The sequence below is a fragment of the Aulonocara sp. 'chitande type north' Nkhata Bay genome, linkage group LG3 (genome assembly GCF_057382095.1).
Source record: "Aulonocara sp. 'chitande type north' Nkhata Bay isolate Kocher_YH1m ecotype deep benthic linkage group LG3, A_spYH_male_GT1.1, whole genome shotgun sequence".
Taxonomy (NCBI): Eukaryota; Metazoa; Chordata; class Actinopteri; order Cichliformes; family Cichlidae; genus Aulonocara; species Aulonocara sp. 'chitande type north' Nkhata Bay.
In genome coordinates, this window is record NC_141346.1 from 15,663,224 (window position 1) to 15,685,430 (window position 22,207).

Genomic DNA, 22,207 nt, shown 5'->3' on the forward strand with positions numbered 1-22,207 from the left:
GAATCAACTGCAGCTGCTTCACTCTCTGCAGAATAAAATACATTTAATTATTGCAGTTACAACTGCAACAGTGCTGTGATATTAATTACTTTTATGCAGGTTTTGCCAACGAGCACACAGAACAGCGAGGTGCCTCTGAGAACAAGAAAAGTAAACGACCACAATGTTGCCATTTTTTTCCACACTGACGCGCTTCACCACAAAGGTCAAAGCAAACATGTTCTCACAGCATGAACACTATTATTAGCCAAAAGAGAAGTGTCTTGTGCTTCTGAGTATATGTAGCTGGTGTTATGAAGAGGTGATGTTGATTCTTCATTATCATGAAAACACACTGCAGGTTGCTGTGACTCACACAAAATTTTGCTAAAGACAAAAAACATTAACAAATTAATTTTGTTCAGTTTGAAAGTAACGTTTACCGGGTGTTTTAGGAGAAAGACTAAAAAAATATGATTTTGGTTGTTAAATTCAGTTTTGCGTTCATCAGGAGGAACAGAGAGAGCAGAGAAGCCGGGAAAAGTTTTTGATGCATAAAATATAGGAAATACAGGCGTAAGTGACCAACCACACTCACAGAGCTGTAAGCGTTTATCATCAGGCTGAAGCTTCAACACATTAGGATGTCACAGAAACGACAAAATTATTAACTTTATTAAAGTCAGACTAAGAATTTAAATAAAGACGCTGAGAAGGAATTTAAAATGATCTCCAACTCCAAATGATGTCTACATGATCCTTCCTGTTTTTAAAATGAACAACCCTGAGACTCACCTTCGAGTTTCCTGTGAACATATCGTCTCACCAGCAGAACCAGTAACACCAGTAGAAGCACAAAAAAGAATGATCCAACAAATGACAACACAGAGAGAACAGCAGCAGAGGTAGATGTAGATGGAGTTGTGGATGTAGCTGGAGGTGTGGATGTAGGTGGAGTTGTGGTGGCGTTTTCCCCTAAAATAAAGCAAACACAGTCATTAAGTTGTCGTCACATTGTGAATGTTGAAAGCTGCAGAAACACAGACAGGTGAGTGTGTCACCTGTGACAGTGATCCAGCTGGATGGAGACTCTCCATGACCGCTGATGTCACACTTGTAGAGGCCTTCATCAGACCTGGAAACATGCTGGATGGTCATGTGACCTGTAGGCTGCTTCCTGATGAGGGAGCCATCTTTATAGAAAGCAGCTGGGAGGTTGGAGGGAGTGGTCTTTGTTTTACAGAGCAGAGTGACGTCATCTCCCTCCATCACAGGGAGGACAGGACTCTGCAGGATCACTGATCCACCTCAACACAGAGACAAACTACAGCATTTCATCCATTTACACACAGCTTCATCAACACTAACTCCACACACTCAGCTTACCAGTGACTGTCAGGTTAACCATGTTACTGATGGGACCCTCTCTGGACTCACACCAGTAAACTCCACTGTCTCGTTCAACGATGTAACTAATGTCACAGGAAGAGTTAAATGATGTTCCCCACCCATCTCCACACTGAGTGGTATTTCCTTTGCTTGGTTTTCTCCTCAGAGTCCATCCAGCAGAGCTGTCGTCCTCCTCACAGCTCAGAGTCACAAAGTCTCCTTCAAAGAACTGAGAGCTGCTGGGACTCACAGTCAGATGAGCTGTAAGCGTTAAAATTATGATATGCTTTTGTCAAAATCTGTTTTTCATCAGCTCAATAAAGTGCTGATAAAAAGCATTCAGTTAAACTTTCCTCTGCATCACATCTCGAGTGCTGACATATGACATTATCACTACTTGAACAGAATCAGGTCATATCAGTGAGCATTTCTCAGGTTTAAACTGTGACAGAAGAAGGTTACTGACCTTGGTTTGTTGAGCAGCTCAGCAGTGAGATCAGAACTAAAGAGAAATGACACTCAGGTTGATTTGAGGTGAACATAAAGAACAACTCCACACAAACAGCACTAACAACTGGACCGCTATGATGCCTCCAATACTACAATCATTTCAACAGCAGATGCTGAAAAGCAACTATTGAAAGATCTCACGAACCTTCTGTTTCCCGTACCTCTAGTTTGGCATGCATTTTTAAAAAGCAGCTCTGAAAATGAGCAACATTGTTTTAACAGCAATAATTAAAATAATTATTTTATTTGCACTGACTATACTGTGGGTATTTACAAAATATTCAGTGTAATTAAATAACACAGTAAAGTCATGTGTCCACTGTGCAGCTGTGTTGATATAATGAGTGAATGAGTTGAGCTTTTCACTGCCTGCTGTGTTTCCTCGACTCCTGAGCAAAGATAAAGAGTCAGATGAGACCTGCAGTTGGTCCTCGTGGTGCTTTGCACTTGAATTCAGCCTGATTTGTTTTTCATGTCTTCTCCTCCATCATCAGTTATCAGGAGAGCAGACAGTCAAAGTACAAGAATTCAAACAAACACAGAGATTCTACTTACAGAGCAGACACAGCACAGATGTTTCCTTCATCGTCCTTCTCACTCATTTGAGCTTCTTTTCATTTCTGTCACTGACACCAAGTAAAGCCCGCCCTCTTCCTCTGAAGATGTCCTCTTCCTTCATTTGTACAGAGACGGTGGTACAGCTGATACTACAGGAAATAGTATGCCATGGAGGGCCAGGAGTGACAAAATGAATTCATTAAATAGACCCTTAAATATTTAATTATTTTTTCATTAATTAATTACATTTGGAATTAATTAATTATACAAATATTACAATAATTAATTAAATGTCCATTAATTTCATTTAAAACATTCAATCAATCAATTATTTATTTATTTAAATTTTTATTTAATTAACACATTTAATTAATTATTGACCCATTTAATTAATTATACAAGCAACCAACGAAGACCTGGAGGCCTGGCTCTCATCAGTGGATAAATCTGGCCTTCCTGGCAAGTTTAAAGCCTGGATTTATCAGCAAGAAATTCTAACCCGGATTTTGTGTCCCCTCTTAGTCTATAAAGTTCTCATCTCAACAGTGGAAGGATTCGAGATGAGGATCAGCAGGTTTCTGCGCAGGTGGTTGGGTCTGCCTCGAAGCCTTAGTAGCATCGCTCTGTATGGTCATAACAACAAGCTGAAGCTCCACTTTAGCAGCCTAAGCAAGGAGTTTATGGTGAGCCGTTCCAGGGAGCTGCTCCAATATTGGGAGTCCAGTGACCCCCGGGTTGCCCTGGCTGGAATAGAGGTTAGGACCGGGCGGAAGTGGAGGGCTGCTGAGGCTGTTGAGATTACAGTATCAAGGCTGCAGCAAAGGGTGATAGTGGGTACAGTGGCCCAGGGAAGAGTGGGCTTGGGTAGCAGTAGAACACCTAACTACAACAAGGCACAGGGGAAAGATAGGCGGTCGCTGATCCGTGAGGAGGTGCGAGCAGGAGTTGAGGGGAAGTCAGCGTGCAATTGAGGCAGCAGGGGGCTTGGACAAAATCGGAGCAAGTTGTAGAGTGTGTAAAAGCCACTATGGTGTGGTGTCCCTTTAAGACATCCAGGTCGAGGGTTGATGGTGTCATCAGTTTGTGCCACTGCCAGGCTTTTATATGGTTGTTGAAGAAGGCGTATTAAAGAACCACCGTGGATTACCGATACCAGCGTGGGTGTGTGTTCTTCCGACTAGCCTGCTAAGTGTTTTGCCGCCTCCTCTCAACCACGCAACACAACCCAAGGTTACAAGTGCAAGGTCACGTGGAATGATCTGTGGAAAGCAGAACCCCAGCGGATAAAATTCCTGATTCACGCAGTATATGATGTGCTACCAAGTCCATCAAATCTCTTCACTTGGGGGAAAGTAGAGACACCAGGCTGTCTTCTCTGTCAGAACAGAGGAACCCTGGAGCACATTTTAAGTTGCTGCCCAAAAGCCCTGGCACAAGGACAATATCGCTGGCAACACGATCAAGTCCTGTAGGCTGTAGCGGATTTGATCTGAAGTGGGATCAGTCATAGTAAGAGCACCTGCTCAGTTAAGAACAAGGTAACAAGCTGGGGCTTGATCAACCCTGGCTGGGTCTCCTGGGAGAGGGGGTCTGATTGTTGAAAGACACGAAACCCCCCAATGACCCCAGGTTACATCACTGATGATGTGTCCAGGGGCACATCATCAGTATTATCAACTTTAATGATGTATTTATTTAATTCATTTTGGCAGTCCTGACCCTTCGGCTGTCTTCATGAATTTATTTTAACACAAAGTTAACGCTGATTGAGTCAAAACCTTTGCTTTGGCCTGGTGGCCCTTCTCTTTAGTAGGTGTTTCTCCACAATAACAAACGGCATTTGGAAACTTGCTAAAAGCCCAATTGGGATAACCTCATGTTTTAAGGGAACATGTGTGTGTTCCCTCTTTTTCCTTTCAGGCTCATAGGGAACATTTTCTGGCCGGTTTTGTAGGGTCCTGATTATTAACCCTGGGCTTCTGAAATACAGGTGGTTTATGACACCACCTGTATGCCATCTATAATCCAGTTTCACCTCCAAGCTACTGAAAAAGGTACAGAGACTGTACTTCCTGAGAATTCACAGGAGAACATCACACAGAGACTGCTGGTGTCCTTCTACAAAGCCACCATTGAGAGTGTTCTAACCTATTGCATATGCATCTGGTACACTTGCTGCACAGTGGCTCAGAGGAAAGCACTCTAATGGATCATTAACACAGCCCAAAAGATCACCGGCTGCCCTCTGCACACTGGAAGATCTACACAACACCCACTGTCTTAAAAAGGCCTAAAACATCATAAAAGATACCTCACATCCTGGTCACTCCCTGTTTGAACTGTTGCCAATCACCAATCACGCCAGTCTCGTATTAATCTATGCGCTGACTGAAGCATGTATGTGGGAATGTATGTGAATGTTTGTTGATACCTCTTATTAGCACTTTAGGTATTCTATTTATTTTACTATTGAATTCTATTGTTTTATTTATATTTTGATATCGTTAGGGATGATGCAATGATCGGGGACCATTTTTAATTTCGTTGCACCTGTGACAATGACAATAAAGATTCTGATTCTGATTCTGAGATCCCTTCCCAGACGCCTTAACACCCACTCACATACTGGGCCATGTGACCTCAGGAAATCACATGATAGGGTGGGGCTAGGTTTCCCAATGACCTTACCTGAAACCTTGGCTGATTGTGACCTACACCCATTTTCACACCTTGACTTGTCTGATTAGGTAGAGGATCCAAAGAGGGTCCATTGTCCCTCTTTGGAAGATTCTCCCACAGGGCTTAAATCTGGGACTCTCCATCATTTCACCCTAGAACCTAAGAAGTTTCTCGGAGGTAAAACGTCTTCAAGCGACTTAAAGAAGTCCAGACACTTTTCTTTCCAAGCTCCTAGGACTACAATGACCTGGATGACTGAGAACCTTCATCGACATGGAGTCACTTTGATGTTTAACTGTCATTAGCGCCAGTTGCTCTGTCATCCATCAACGAGTCCATCACTCTGTAGTCAGAGGGATGTTGTATAGGTCTTATGGGAGCCTAGTTTCTTGCACATGGTCGCAAACACGCGGGACTCAAAATTCCTGCCCTGGTCCATGTGAATTACTTCAGCCACCCCAAATCTGCTGAACATCCCCTCGACCACAGCATTCGAATTGTCTGGGCCTCTTGGTCAGGTAAGCTGTATGCCTCTGGCCACTTTGTGAAATAGTCCATAGCTGTGAGGATATAGCGGTTTCCCCTTTCTGTGCAGGGGAATGGACCCAGGATGTCCATCCCCACCCCCTCTACATCCACCCTGTTGGAGTTGAGCATATAATTTGGCTGTGAGACTCTTCAGTGTTGTACAGCTGGTGGCAAAAGTCCACTACATCCTGCCTATGTCAGGCCCAACAAAATTCCTACCAGAGGCGGCGGAGTGTTTTATTGACATCAAAGTGGCCAGACCACTGATCAATGGCCATGAGTACCATTAACAGAGAGTTGGGGAATGGCTGCAATCACAGCATTATAAGATGGTGAAAGATGTACCCTTAGGCCCCCTCCTTGATTCGGAGAATCGGTACTCATGGCCATTGATCAGTGAGCTTTGATCAGTGGTTGTTGATCAATGGACATGAGAATTTGCATAATTATGATTATGAACTGACCTCCCAGCCCATTGTTCCTTCAGTGGGCTGGTTTCAGTCATTATGCAAGTGTACTGATTGGGAAACCTGCAGTCAGCTGAGACTGAAGAAGTCACTTGGATGAGTGACAAAACGTTTCTCCCGATGAAAATGCTATGTCCAGATGAACAGAAAAAAACTTTTGGGGATTTACTTACCTGGAGAATTGAGCATGCATCAAGACGTTACCAGCTGTTTATTAAAAACAGTAACACAGGCTACTGTGGGCCACAGCCAACCAGAGATGGGCAGTAACACGTTCACACCGTTACATATTCCATATGTTTTCTCAATTCTCAATTCTTTATTTATTTGTCACATGTAGTTATAGCTAGTACAACATACAGTGAAATGTTTTTCCTGGCTAAAAAATACTCCCCCCGACTGTGAGAAACATACTAGAAAAAACTTTTACCTAAACTAAACTAAACTAAACTAAACTAAACTAAGAAAACTATAAAAATGAACATATTTACATAAGTACAAATGTATATGATAAAATAAGATAAGATAAGATAAGATAAGATAAGATTCAGGAAAGAAAAAAGTAAAGTGTGAATTATGTACTATGTGTGAGATTGTCCAGCATATTATCCGGTTTGCGTTTTTGGTTGAGGAGTCTCACTGTTTGTGGGTAGAAACTCCTCCTGAACCTTTCTGTTCTTGTTTTCAGGCTACAGAGGCGTTTCCCTGACCTCAGCAGCCTGAACAATTTATGGGCTGGATGGCTGGAGTCCCTAATGATCCTGATGGCCCGGGAACTGCACCTTTCAACATAGATGTCCTGCAGTGCTGGTAGAGGTGTTCCCATAGTGCGTTCAGCTGTGCGCACAACCCTCTGCAGGGCTTTCTGTTGCTGTACTGTGCAGTTCCCGTACCACACCATGATGTTGTTGCACAAAATGCTCTCAATGACACCAGTGTAGAATCTCCTCTGTATGTTCTTGGAGATCTTAAACCTCTTTAGACGCCTCAGGTGATAGAGGCGCTGTCTGCCTTTACTAATAAGGAATTCCGTATTTGTGCTCCAAGTGAGGTCCTCGTTGTACGGTGTATGACCCCCCTTGGTCGTGGTGTGTGGATATTTCTTTAAGACACTCCGGCACGCCCGGCTATGCTCCACAACTTACATATAAAACAGCTGTGCAGACGTGACACCGGTGATCATTTGATCTCCACTTGTTGTGTGTGTGTGCAAAAGAGTGCTTACCTTGAGAGTACTGTGTGTGCGCGTCTATTGGAGCGTGCTTCGGCATCTTTCGTGGGCGATGTATTTCTTCCTTCTAGGTCCCCTGGTAGCCCTGGTATTCCCCTGGTATCCCTTAGCTTGGTTCCCCCTAGTTGGCCCTTGCTTCCCCTATGTTGGTCCCCCTTCCCCGGCATATCGCCTCGAAAAAAAAAAACAGGCTTATGCGCTGGTCGGACCATGCTGTGCAGCTGCCGGCTAGCGAGTAGCTCAGCTACAGTGTGGAAACGCGGCAGGGACACGGCTTCAGCGTTCAAGCATACGCTGTCGCCTTGGCACTGTGCAGCTCGGCTGCTAAGTGTGTTAACACAGAGGGGATACGGCTTCAGCGTTCCAAACGTTCGCTGTTGGCCTGCTTAACACTGTGGGAATAAACAGTGGGGAATTATGCTATGGTTCATGCCAGCTATCGTTAGCCGGCATGCGAGTAGCATTCCAGCCGGTTAGCCTGCCTGACGTGTTGCCCACAGCTCGTGGGTTAACGCGGCCAGCAGGGCTCCTTTCGTAGCTCGGCTGCATTGGGGAAATGTGTCAGAGTTCCAAGCATATGCTTTTACCTGTCAGCACTGTGACACAGGAGCTAATAAACAGTGGAAGGGGAGTTCAGGTTGCGGCTAGCGCCGGCTGGAATGTGCAGAAAATAGGTTTAAATGTTAAACTAATTTATTCAAGTCAGACAATGTTGCATATAATTAAATTTTTGCTTGATGCATAAAGTTAAAAGATTAAAACTAATAAAACAAGTTTTAAAAAGAGACTTTTCCATTTGATTTGATTACATTTTGTATGATGGGTTATGCAGATAAAGTAGAATTGGGCTGAAAGATCTATCGCTTTATCACCTATTCAGGTTGTAAATCGTATTTTTAAAAAGTAACTAAGTAACTAAGTAATTAATTACTTTTGAAAATAAGTAATCAGTAAAGTAATGGGATTACTTTTTTGGGGAAGTAATCGGTAATTAGTTACTGATTACTTTTGTCAAGTAACTTGACCAACACTGCAGCCAACACCAAAAAAACAGGAAAAAACATGCTCTTCTGAATCAAAACAAACCCCCACTTACTCTCTGCCCCAACTTGTGCTCCTTTTCCCCGCACACACCAACGACAACACTCTCTAACATCCACCCCCCAAACACTATCAGCCAAACCACACACATGCTCTCCTCAAGACTCTCTGTCATAGGTAGCTTATCTGACAGGCCGATTACCGATTCAAGACACTCAGTAAATCACATTGCTACCGGTGTGGATCAACTATGCCATAAGTGAGTGGCAATTCTGAACACAAAACACTGATAACACAACGGTCAACTAACTTGTAACCCAGTCTGTTACAATATAAATGTGGAGGTGCTATTAACATGTTTTGTTATAAAGGGCAGCTTACTGCCTTTAGCCTCATTCATGAGCATTACCAATTGTCTTCCAAAATCCAGAAGTCTGTGATGTGTTTCATAGTTTTGACAAAACCTTTGACAGCTAAACGTAACATGACCGAAACACCAACATAAAAAAACAACTGACATGAATCATATGTTAACCTTACTTATTTTTATTTTATTAACATGAACATTCTAACAGACAGCTGTTACTTAGAATACAGTTGAATAACTATTAAAAAACAGATGATTTAATATTTCGAGACAGTTAAAACTAATATTAGTTTTAACTCAAAATTCACAGTTAAAAAATTCCAACTCATATGAACACCAGATAATAGAGATAAAGATAAAGTGCTCTGTAGTTTTCTCAGTATCAGTCTCGTCCATTTCAATCCTGTTTTTCATCTTTAATCCAGCAGTTCTGCGCTCTGGAAACAAACAGCATTCACTTATCTTGTGCACAATATCGTGCCAACATTACATTATATCGAGCAGCAGCTGCCCATGTTAAACTGTGACTGTCACCAGGTAACATGGGTGTGTTTCTTGAATCAGCAGAAGTGTTAAACAGCTGACAGGTGACCAGGATGTATGCAGGTAAACTGAGGCTCTGTCGAGCTTATTGGTTGTGTCGTGAGGAAAATGTTGGCTCATTATTTATATGACTGAAACATAGAGACAGTAGACCAGGCAGAATTTCAATTAAAATAATTTAATTGTTGTCTGAAGATAATATTGAGAGATATATGTATTTGTTGGAGCTGGAGAGGATGGAGACCTTTTTTGCTGAGTCTTTAATCTTGTTAAACCACATGATGAACCACTGACAGAAAGAGACAACCATTCTGTTATCGTCCTGAGTTTTCGGACTCAGTGGTTTTGTTTTGATTATTATTATCTTTTCATTTTGGTGTTATTCTGGTTAAGATTTTCTAGTTCTTAGGTTTTGGGTTATGTGCTCCCTCGGTTTTTTTGTGTCTAGTCTTTCCTGCCAGTGTGTTTCTATCTGTACTGTTTTGTTTATTTATTTATAAAGCAAGTTTAATTACAACAGAAGTGTTGGCCAAAGTGCTGTACAAAGATATAAATTACACAATAAAATTATTTTTTGCAAATTTAGTGTGTTGGGCACCTGGGTTCAGTTTACTTTGAAGGTCTTTGTCTCATGTCAGTGTATTCTTGTCACGGTATGGCATGGCACACCGTGGAAGGAGTGGGGAAGGAGGACCCAGGCGCGGTGCTCTATGTATAGACAGTGTTTATTTACAATGGTGACAATCCAAACAACGTAACAATAAATCCCCGTGTTTTCCCAGACTCCCGTGTCGTGTCTCCCCGTGAATAGTCCGTGTTTCTGTGCTCTCCGCTCCCGTGTCAGCACCCCCCGGTGCTCGCTGCTCCCGTGTCTTCCACGCTCCTCCTGCGGGAAACAAAAGACGCAGCCGTCAGGACACATACAACGCGGGCATACACACACACTAACTCAGTAACAGGACGACTAACGTGGAGTCTCATGCAATGATCCCGCGTCGGTGGGAGCTCCAAGACTCTCTTAAGTAGCTCCCCCGACGAGGCCTGATCAGCAGCAGGTGTGTAGCTTCGGGTGTGGCCAGTCCCCTTGCAGGGCCACACCCTCCAGGCCTGACGCCGCCTATAAACAAGTGCTCAGCCACCCACACACACACACATATACACAAGCACAGGGAAGGGGGAGCAACACCAAAATACACAACAATAATAATAGTAATAATAATAATAATATAATACATAACTGCTCAGGGATCCTGGGTTGCTCAGACCCAGGACCCTGACAATTCTCTTTTGCTTACCTTGCCTTGTCCTGCCAAATTAGTTCCAGCTGTGTTTCCACCTGTTCCCTCATGTTCCTGCCTGTGTGTATGTCCTCCAGTGCTCGTTGTTGCCTCGTACCCTTACGCTCTGTGTGTGTGTGTGTTTCCCTCCATGCTTCTCGTCCCTAGTCTCTTTTCTCAAGGTTTCTCAGTATTTAGCATTGGTATTGGTTTGTTATTGCAAGTTTATTGTTTATGGAATTTTTCTGCAACTGCAGTAAAGCAGCCTCTTTGAGTTTATTCCTCCGTCTGACTGTCCTGCATTTGGTTCCTAGATCCACGCCACAGCCGAATCATGACACGTTGGTGAAAATAAGAATCTGCAGATGCAACATATGGAACTATCAGCTGACTGTTAGCAGAGCTAACGAAATTACCGAAAAGAATGGAGCACTTTAGCGAACATGTTCTATGCTGACAACCTGAGCACACATGTGAAGATTACGCCACTACATTCAATATCAAAACAATATTTAAAGTGTAGTTGGTGACAGAAAAATTTTAAAACTTTTACTTACAGTTTAGATCACCACCACCATTGTTGCTTGTGAATTGAAATGATGTATTATTGTAGGGTCTACCTTACAGTATAAAACACCTTGAGGCAACTGTTGTTGTGATTTGGCACTATATAAATAAAATTGAATTGAAATGCATTCTGGGATACCTGGCTGCCTCAAGTCCACACTACCACCAGTTCATAGCAATTAATTATCTTGGAACCTTGGTCAATTAAGGGTTAAACTGTTGTTAAACATCAGCTGTTCTGCTGTAACAACAATGCTTTGTGGAAACTAAAGTCAACTATTGAAGAACACTGTTCACATCTGGGTTCTTTCTCATCCATGGTAAAAGCTGCTGCTCAGACTCTTTGGTTATTTTTTGACCAATATTTGACTTTTTATGCTCACATCAAGTCTGTAACCCACTCTAGCTTTTACCATTTAAGAAATATGGCTAAAGTCAGGACTGTTGTCTCCAAAGCTGAATTGGACATGCTTGTTCATGATCATTTCATGTCTCTCCTTTACCCGTCTTATCTCATTGAATTTTATGATGAGTTTTAGATCAACAATGGCGTAGTTTGTGATCAAGGTGATGCTGTAACAATATCAACCCAAAGATCTTGCAACTCATACCATCAGTAAAAAGAATTCTTTATTGACTTGTTTATTAATATTTAAAAATTAATTGAAGAGGTGGAAAAAATACAAATAACTACTACCAGGCAATTATATTTATTTACCTAGAAAAGTGGAAAAATTATAAAACTTTTTCACCATGCCAGTGGCTGCTGGTTGGTTTCTAGGTGACTGAGTAAACAAAGAGATAACACTCTTCAGTCTCAAACACAAATAAAAGAAGATTTAAAGACACAGGTTGATGCTCCGGTTGTATTTAGGCTGAGGTTGTGGTTTAGTCTTTATTCTTTGTTTTCTTCAGTTAATAGAGGTATGTGTCATTTAGCCAGAACCAAACCAGAAGTCCAGTTTTCCATCTGAGACCTTTGTGAAACCCACAGAAGTCTTGTTAGCATGTGAATGTCCTCTGGTCTGAGGTGCTGGGGGGACCAGTTAGAGACCAGCAGCTGGACATCAGTGGTTGGACTGGTGGACTACTTCAGTGAAGAGTAGACGACATCTGGCTCTGGTTTAAAGTCTGAACACAAACACAAACAGTTAGAACAACAGGAAACATGATTACAAGCTTTTTAGTTCAGTAAAGAACTCCAATCTCCATCTCTCTGCATCACACACAGTCCCAGTTTAGACTTTACTGGGAACCAGCTCCGATACAAATCACAGAGCTTCCATTCTGTTCACACTTTAGCTGCTTCTTCAAACCTAGAGCTCACAGATCTGTGCTGATCTTTAACTTTGATCACATGATTTCTTCTAGTTTGTTTCTTCTCTCAGCTTCAGTTTTTACCTTGAATTTTTACTTTGAATTTATTCCCTCTGCATTCCCTGTCTGTTCTCCCTCTGTTCCCTGGAGCTTATCTGTCATATTAGGGATTAGTTTAGAGTTGCAGCCTGAGCTTTAGGTTCACAGTTACATTTATATACACTGAACCCATTAATAGAAACTTTGTTCAATACAAACATCCACAAGAGGAACATGAGGCATATGACAAAAAAAAAAATAAGAAACACCAGAACAGGTCCTCTGTAAACAAAGATTATCACCATTTTTTCTTCTTCTTTACATTTCAATAGAAACTGGCTTCTGTCAGGTTCTGTTTGTACTGTCCAAAGTGTTTCTTACTTATCAAAAAGTAGACAAAAACGTTTTCTAGAACATTATCACAAAAACATTATATTTAGTGTGACACAAAATACACTAAGTGTAGGAGCTAGTTTTATTCTGAGAGGAATAAAGAGGAACACACATCTGTAACTGCCCTCACTTCCTGCTGCTCATATCTCATTAAAGGAGCAGGTCAGTTATTCAGGAAATACTTTTCCATTAGTACCTACTCAGGTTAGCTCGCCACATCTGTCAGGGTTTTCCATTAGGTCATAGTAACTGGTATCCGGTACTTTTTTAGTATCTACTGCACTGTGATACTATCCAAGGCCATCTGAAAATATCATGTCAACAAACTGCATGCCACCGATTGGACTGTCAGTGCCGTCCCTCAATGAGTCTTGAGAGCGTCACACCATTTGTGAAACCCAGAAATTGAAATAGCAAAGAAAAAACAACGCTGTGGTCCCCAAGTCTGACGAAGAGCCACAGACCGAGCAGCAGGTCTATTATGGCCTTGTCACCCACCTTTGTTGCGATGACCACTCACATTAGACTATAATGTGAGTCTAGTACCATTATAGTCTATGGTACTAGACTATAATGAAAAAATTACTTGATCCAAATCAAATCATGTTGAGTCGATCTGAGTCGGTACTAACGCAAAAGATTTTTTTTGTGTGACAGTGATGAGAAGTCTGTTTCACAAGTCCTGATGCGGTTAGCTTAGCTTAGCATGGTGAATGGAAACAAGGTGAGCAGATAGCTTTTCTCCGTCCAAAGTGAAAGATAAAAAGCAGCTGTACCTGGACCACGTTCTGATGGTTTTTAGTCAATAACTGACATATTCAGTTCTCTGTGACAGATCAAAAGCAGCTGGTTCACTCTCTGTAGAATAAAACACATTAAAATTATTGCAGGTACAACTGCAACAGCGTTGTGATATTATTGCAATACAGCCACATAAATAAGTTTTATTATTTAATATTAATTACTTTTATGCACCTTTTTACAGTTTTTCTTCTTTTTTTTGCCAACAAGCACACAGAAAAGCGAGGTGTCTCTAAGAACAAGAAAGGTGCACAACCACGAAGCTGCCATTATTTCCACACCGCTTCACCACAAAGCTCAAAGCAAACATGTTCTCACAGCATGAACACTATTATTAGCCAAAAGAGAAGTGTCTTGTGCTTCTGAGTATATGTAGCTGGTGTCATGAAGAGGTGATGTTGATTCTTCATTATCATGAAAACACACTGCAGGTTGCTGTGACTCACACAAAATTTTGCTAAAGACAAAAAACATTAACAAATTAATTTTGTTCAGTTTGAAAGTAATGTTTACCGGGTGTTTTAGGAGAAAGACTAAAAAAATATGATTTTGGTTGTTAAATTCAGTTTTGCGTTCATCAGGAGGAACAGAGAGAGCAGAGAAGCCGGGAAATGTTTTTGATGCATTAAATATAGGAAATACAGGCATAAGTGACCAACCACACTCACAGAGCTGTAAGCGTTCATCATCAGGGTGAAGTTTCAACACATTAGGATGTCACAGAAACTACAAAATTAACTTTATTAAAGTCAGGCTAAGAATTTAAGTAAAGACGCTGAGAAGGAATTTAAAATGATCTTTAACTCCAAATGATGTCTACATGATCCTTCCTGTTTTTAAAATGAACAACGCTGAGTCTCACCTTCGAGTTTCCTGTGAACATATCGTCTCACCAGCAGAACCAGTAACACCAGTAGAACCACAAAACAGAATGATCCAACAAATGACGACACAGAGAGAACCGCAGGAGAGAGTGATGGAGGAGGTGTGGATGTAGGTGGAGGTGTGGATTTAGGTGCAGGTGTGGTGGTGTGTTCCCCTAAAATAAAGCAAACACAGTCATTAAGTTGTCGTCACATTGTGAATGTTGAAAGCTGCAGAAACACAGACAGGTGAGTGTGTCACCTGTGACAGTGATCCAGCTGGATGGAGACTCTCCATGACCGCTGATGTCACACTTGTAGAGGCCTTCATCAGACCTGGAAACATGCTGGATGGTCATGTGACCTGTAGGCTGCTTCCTGATGAGGGAGCCATCTTTATAGAAAGCAGCTGGGAGGTTGGAGGGAGTGGTCTTTGTTTTACAGAGCAGAGTGACGTCATCTCCCTCCATCACAGGGAGGACAGGACTCTGCAGGATCACTGATCCACCTCAACACAGACACAAACTACAGCATTTCATCCATTTACACACAGCTTCATCAACACTAACTCCACACACTCAGCTTACCAGTGACTGTCAGGTTAACCATGTTACTGATGGGACCCTCTCTGGACTCACACCAATAAACTCCACTGTCCCATGGAAAAACAGTGATGTTACAGGTCAAACCAGCTGGTTTTCCCCACCCATCTCCACATTGAGTCCTCTGTCTTGCATTTGTGTTTCTCCTCAGAGTCCATCCAGCAGAGCTGTCGTCCTCCTCACAGCTCAGAGACACAAAGTCTCCTTCAAAGAACTGAGAGCTGCTGGGACTCACAGTCAGACGAGCTGTGAGGGTTAAAATGAAAAACTGATGATCACTGTTTGCTTTTGTCAAAATCTGTTTTTTATCAGCTCAATAAAGTGCTGATAAAAAGCCTTCAGTTCAACTTGCCTCTGCATCACATCTCGAGTGCTGACATATGACATTATCACTACTTGAACCAGATCAGGTCAAATCAGTGAGCATTAATCAGGTGACAGAAGAAGGTTACTGACCTTGGTTTGTTGTGCAGCTCAGCAGTGAGATCAGAACTAAAGAGAAATGACACTCAGGTTGATTTGAGGTGAACATAAAGAACAACTCAACACAAACAGCACTAACAACTGGACCGTTATGATGCCTTTAATACTACAATCATTTCAACAGCAGATGCTGAAAAGCAACTATTGAAAATCTCACAATTTTTTCTTCTGCCTCTAGTTTGGCATTTTTAAATAGCAGCTCTGAAAGTTAACAAAATTATATGAATATATTAATAATAAAAATATATATGTTCACGTGACTACACTGTGAATATACACAATATATTAGCTTAAAAAATACCAGAGTAAAGTCATGTGTCCACTGTGCAGCTGTGTTGATATAATGAGTGAATGATTTGATCTTTTCACTGCCTGCTGTGTTTCATCGACTCCTGAGCAAAGATAAAGAGTCAGTTCAGACCTGCAGTTGGTCCTCGTGGTGTTTGAACTTGAATTCAGCCTGATTTGTTTTTCATGTCTTCTCCTCCATCATCAGTTATCAGGAGAGCAGACAGTCAAAGTACAAGAATTCAAACAAACACAGAGATTCTACTTACAGAGCAGACACAGCACAGATGTTTCCTTCATCGTCCTTCTCACTCATTTGAGCTTTTTTTCATTTCTGTCACTGACACCAAGTAAAGCCCGCCCTCTTCCTCTGAGTCTGTGGTTTATCTATAAGTACAAAGACTGTGGGTGTCTCACTACATGTGATAACATTATAAAAAACACATGTATATATTTCTGTCACCGTCACACCTAGTAAAGTCCTCCGTCTTCTTCTGAAGATGTCCTGTTTCTTTCTTAGTACAGACACGGTGGTACAACTGATGCCCCGGAAGTAGTGCTGAATATCCGTTTCATTAAAGAATCTATTCTTAAATATGTCACATTGCAATGCCCATGTATTATAAAAAAAGTAATAAGTTTTATATGAGGATCAATAAAGCACATTGTACTCAGTGAAACTTCACAGTTTATTCACAAACGTTAAAGAGGATCTAACGTCTATCCAATCTATCCTCTGCTCTCAGTGATCTGTATTTTGGTTGATGAACAAATCCATGTCCATGTAGTGGACGTCCCCCTCAGTGAGAGAGGCAGATATGAGCTGAAACACAGGAATTAAACCAGGGACGCTGCTGTTATGGAGCTGAACTGGAACCATTCAGACACTGAGGCCCTCTGAACACATTTTAATTACAGCTGTGCAGAGACACACTGATGACTGACTGGAACACTATGATTCACATTTTACATTAACACCATCCTCACACATGGTTTATATATGACCACTAGAGGGAGATGTTGGACTTTAAACACTTTAATGAATACAAGCAGCTCATCAGTGATGCTTCCTCAGTTTGTTCTGAGGAATAAACGAGCTGATCATGTGCAGTTCCTAATAAAATGTCAGTATTTTATTCAACGCGTTATTAAAAAATATATTTACTTAAATATGCCGCTAAGACTGGTGGACCTAAATCTTCACCACCACCTCTTTATACATACAAGCGAAAGGGGAGTGAGCGGGTCAGCGCTCAGGGCACAGAAACTAAGCTGGCTTCAAACACCATTTATTTCCATAAAAAAAAAAACAGTCACAAATACAAGATAAAATTCCCCATATACAATAAAAATAGTGTTTGCAACCCGCTAAAAACCCTGCCGGCAGAAATAACTATACACTATTAAAACAAGGCTAAAACATGTTTTCCATATGCTAAAATTACCCTCCCATAGTCCCATAATCCCATAGTCCAGCCACACATGGGCGAGTGGTCCTTATCTGAAAGAGACAGGAGAGGAACTTCTCTTCCGGGATGGTAAAACACGCCAGCAGCAGACCAGGGAGGAGGCTCCTATCGCAGACCTGTCTCCTCCTGACAGTGCGTCGCTGCACAGTCCCGCCCCACTCCACACCTGAACACGGCATCCCTCGTCTCACCGTCAGATGCAGGCAGAAGGGCATCCATGCCCTGTTGTGAATTGCGGCCATTGCCACCCACTGTTGCTGTTCCTGCCGTTGGGACTGGATCGCCGAACAGCACCCCACAGTCAGGCAGCAGTTCCTTCAACACACGTGCGGCCTTGCACGCGTTCCTTTTTCTCCTGCTCACCTTTCGTGTGTCACTCCTCTCTTTGTCTCTGCGCTCGCTATCCCCTTTAACAGGTCAACCTGGCGGCTGATAGGCCACCTTGGGGAACGCCCCCACCTCACAGGTGGCTACAATTGTCTGTTTAGTCCACAGTGGATTAAAGGAACATGGTACAACATTAACACACATAATATAAATATGAGGATAAAACCATGCCGTATAAATATAAATAAACAAACATGCAATATAAATATCACAAAATAAATATCATAAAATCAACACTATGTACCAATACACAGATTGATAAAACATAAAAACACAAATTTCCACTGTGTGACATGTGTTCATAAATATGATGATCAGACTAATTTTTAACATGTATGGACATCCTGATTCAATTTCAATTCAATTCAATTTTATTTATATAGCGCCAAATCACAACAAAAGTTGCCTCAAGGCGCTTCATAGATACAGAGAAAAACCCAACAATCATATGACCCCCTATGAGCAAGCACTTTGGCAATAGTGGGAAGGAAAAACTCCCTTTTAACATGAAGAAACCTCTGGCAGAACAAGGCTCAGGGAGGGGCGGGCATCTGCCGTGACCGGTTGGGGTGAGAGAAGGAAGACAGGATAAAAGACATGCTGTGGAAGAGAGACAGAGGTTAATAACAGATATGATTCAATGCAGAGAGGTCTATTAACACATAGTGAGTGAGAAAGGTGACTGGAAAGGAAAAACTCAATGCATCATGGGAATCCCCGGCAGCCTACGTCTATTGCAGCATAACTAAGGGAGGATTCAGGGTCACCTGGTCCAGCCCTAACTATATGCTTTAGCAAAAAGGAAAGTTTTAAGCCTAATCTTAAAAGTAGAGATAGTGTCTGTCTCCCGAATCCAAACTGGAAGCTGGTTCCACAGAAAAGGGGCCTGAAAACTGAAGGCTCTCCCTCCCATTCTACTTTTAAATACTCTAGGAACAACAAGTAGGCCTGCAGAGCGAGAGCGAAGTGCTCTAATAGGGTGATATGGTACTACAAGGTCATTAAGATAAGATGGGGCCTGATTATTGTCAGGCGTTGTGTGCGGTGGCGAGGAAGGGATGACCCACATGCAGGACTCTTGGTGCAGAACGAGGTTTATTGAATAAGTAGACAACAGATGATAGGATGGATGGCTGGCTGACTGGACTGAACACACGACAGGAACAACATCATCATCAATGACACGACACCGATCGGATGGAACTGAGGACTTAAATACACGCTGGGTGATGAATGATTAGAAACCGTTGAGTACGCAGCTGAACTTAGTCTGACTAATGATACATGGAAATAACTGGAACACAATACGCAGGCGGTATGCTGGCACGGAAAACAGATGTGAAAATAAACTGAACATGACAAAACAGAAAACACTGGGTCAACGACCCAGGAACCCTGACAATTATTTAAGACCTTGTATGTGAGGAGCAGGATTTTGAATTCATTTCTGGATTTAACAGGAAGCCAATGAAGGGAAGCCAAAACAGGAGAAATATGCTCTCTCTTTCTAGTCCCTGTCAGGACTCTTGCTGCAGCATTTTGGATTAGCTGAAGGCTTTTGAGTGAGTTTTTTGGACATCCTGATAATAATGAATGATCAGCTGTACAGTACAGTGAACATATTTAATAATCAGAGTCAGAAGTAAAAATCTTTTTGCAGACTGCAGACTGTTCTTTGCTGTTAATGTGCAGCCACTGAGTTTTAATGCTTGCTTAAAAGTTGCAGCACTGCATGGCCCAGACCTCCCTCTCCCCAGCCACCTCCTCCAGCTTATCCGGGGGAATACCAAGGCGTTCCCAGGCCAGCCGAGAGATATAATCTCTCCAGCGTGTCCTGGGTCTGCCCCGGGGCCTCCTCCCGGTGGGACATGCCTGGAACACCTCACCCAGGAGGCGCCCAGGGGGCATCCTTGTCAGATGCCCGAACCACCTCAGCTGGCTCCTTTCGATGTGGAGCAGCAGCTGCTCTACTCTGAGCCCCTCCCGGATGACCGAACTTCTCACCCTATCTCTAAGGGAGAGGCCAGCCACCCTTCGGAGGAAGCTCACTTCTGCCGCTTGTATCCGCGATCTCGTTCGTTCGGTCACTACCCACAGCTCGTGGCCATAGGTGAGGGTAGGGACGTAGATCGACCGGTAAATTGAGAGCTTCGCTTTTACACTCAGCTCCCTCTTCACCACGACGGACCGGTGCAGCGTCCGCATTACTGCAGCTGCAGCCCCAATCTGTCTGTCGATCTCCGGCTCCCTTCTCCCATCACTCGCGAACAAGACCCCGAGATACTTGAACTCCTCCACTTGGGGCAGGAACTCATCCCCGACCCGGAGTGGGCACTCCACCCTTTTCCGGCTGAGAACCATGGCCTCAGATTTGGAGGTGCTGATCCTCATTCCCGCTGCTTCATACTCGGCTGCGAACCGTTCCAGTGCGAGCTGGAGGCCCTCACCCAATGAAGCCAACAGAACCACATCATCTGCAAAAATCAGAGATGAGATTCTGAGGCCACCAAAGTGAAAGCCCTCCGCCACTTGGCTGCGCCTAGAAATTCTGTCCAAAAAAAATTATGAACAGAACCGGAGACAAAGGGCAGCCCTGGCGGAGCCCATCACCCACCGGGAACGAGTCCGACTTATTGCCGGCAATGCGAACCAAGCTCTTGCAACGGTTGTATAGGGATCGAATGGCCCGTAGCAATGGGCCAGACACCCCATACTTCCACAACACCTCCCACAGGACACCCCGAGGGACACGGTCGAATGCCTTCTCCAAGTCCACAAAACACATGTAGACTGGTTGGGCAAACTCCCATGCACCCTCAAGTATCCTCGAGAGGATAAAGAGCTGGTCCAGTGTTCCGCGACCAGGACGAAAACCGCATTGTTCCTCCTGTATCCGAGGTTCGACTAGCGGACGAACTCTCCTTTCCAGCACCCTGGCATAGACTTTCCCAGGGAGGCTGAGGAGTGTGATCCCCCTGTAGTTGGAACACACCCTCCGGTCCCCTTTCTTGAAGATGGGGACCACCACCCCGGTCTGCCAGTCCACAGGTACTGCCCCTGATCTCCACGCAACATTGCAGAGGCGTGTCAACCAGGACAGCCCTACAACGTCCAGAGCCTTCAGGAACTCGGGGCGGACCTCATCAACACCAGGGGCTCTGCCACCAAGGAGTTGTTTAACTGCCTCAGTGACCTCGCCCCCGGAAATTGGCGGGTCATTCCCCTCATCCCCAGACTCTGCTTCCTCCTCGGAAGACGTGTCAGTGGAATTAAGGAGGTCCTCGAAGTATTCCTTCCACCGCCCGACAATTTTCTCAGTCGACGAAACTAATAATGTCCAATATAATGTGATCCAACACTGATGAAGATTAAAGTACACTAAAGTACATTGATTCTGCAGTAAATGCACCCTAATGTTTAAACACATGATGTCTGTGATGCACTGTCTTCCAAGTAACCTAACAGTGAGCAACACTGCCACCATGAGGTTCAAGTAAAACATTACATGATATAATTCGGCAAAAAGACATTTCACTTAAAATTTAGGGAACTTTAAATTGTTTAAAGTTTAAATAAATGAATAAAAACCGTTATGAATTGGCTTTAAATAATTTCACTCTTATATCAAAATCTCTAACAGATTAAACGTGTTCTATGTGATGTGAACGACTAAATATTGACATTTCAGAAGAATCTGTCACTCAGTTTTAAAGATTAATAATGAAAATCTTCTAGTTTTAATAGTCAGCAGGTCCGTTCACAAGAATGATATAACTGAAACCAAACTCTCTAACGAGCCTCTTAATGGCTCTTCATCAGAGGAGAAACAATTCTCTGCAACTTTAAAACTTTCACGTAATCACACAAGTTTTACATGTGGCCATTAGAGGGAGGTGCTATAGTTTTATTACCACATGGATATAAGCAGATCGTCAATGACGCTTCCACAGTTTATTACGAATGAACATATTTATTGTGAACAGTCAAAATTACTTTCTGCTGTACTCTCCTGCTGATCACCACAACATTCATTCAATCCTCTTCTTTTATTTCATTTTTATTATTATTTTTATTTTAGTTAATTTTAATATTAATTCTAGTAATACAGGAAAGCAAAATATTATTTTGTTCAATTGTGCTTAAAATGAAACAATCAGTAAATAAAATTGATTTTTTTTTTTTTTTTGTCTTATCAGCTCCTTCTGTATGGTTTCTTGCTGAGTAAGGTAGTAAAGACATTAAGACATTTCACACATATAATCATGGTCAGAATGAACTATAAGATCACTGAGGTCAAGACTTTAAACCTTCTTTTTTTTCTTTTATTTCAGAATAAGATGGAAAAATGGCACAAACCACTATTTTTAAAGTAGAGAATTCTGTAAAGTTTTGGCCTGCCTGCCACTCACTGGGTTATATTTAGGTTATT

The 22,207-nt window shown here is 42.5% G+C and overlaps 1 protein-coding gene across 2 annotated transcripts in view; it reads right to left on the bottom strand.

Moving 5' to 3' along the window:
• Positions 1–16,222, bottom strand: part of LOC147334158 (Fc receptor-like protein 1) — a 38,216-nt gene extending 21,994 nt beyond the window's left edge. The window contains exons 1-5 of one of the 2 annotated variants that reach the window (XM_086287325.1): positions 16,192–16,222; positions 15,608–15,643; positions 15,238–15,397; positions 1,366–1,469; positions 1,041–1,286 (exon numbers count right to left, since the gene is read on the bottom strand). In XM_086287325.1, coding sequence (XP_086143451.1) covers positions 1,041–1,286; positions 1,366–1,469; positions 15,238–15,397; positions 15,608–15,643; positions 16,192–16,222 — 577 coding nt within the window. Of the gene's footprint in view, positions 1–1,040; positions 1,287–1,365; positions 1,630–1,834; positions 1,871–2,433; positions 2,465–15,237; positions 15,398–15,607; positions 15,644–16,191 lie in introns of those variants that run through there. The other variant, XM_086287324.1, reaches the window with a different exon arrangement.
• Positions 16,223–22,207: the final 5,985 nt, after the last annotated feature.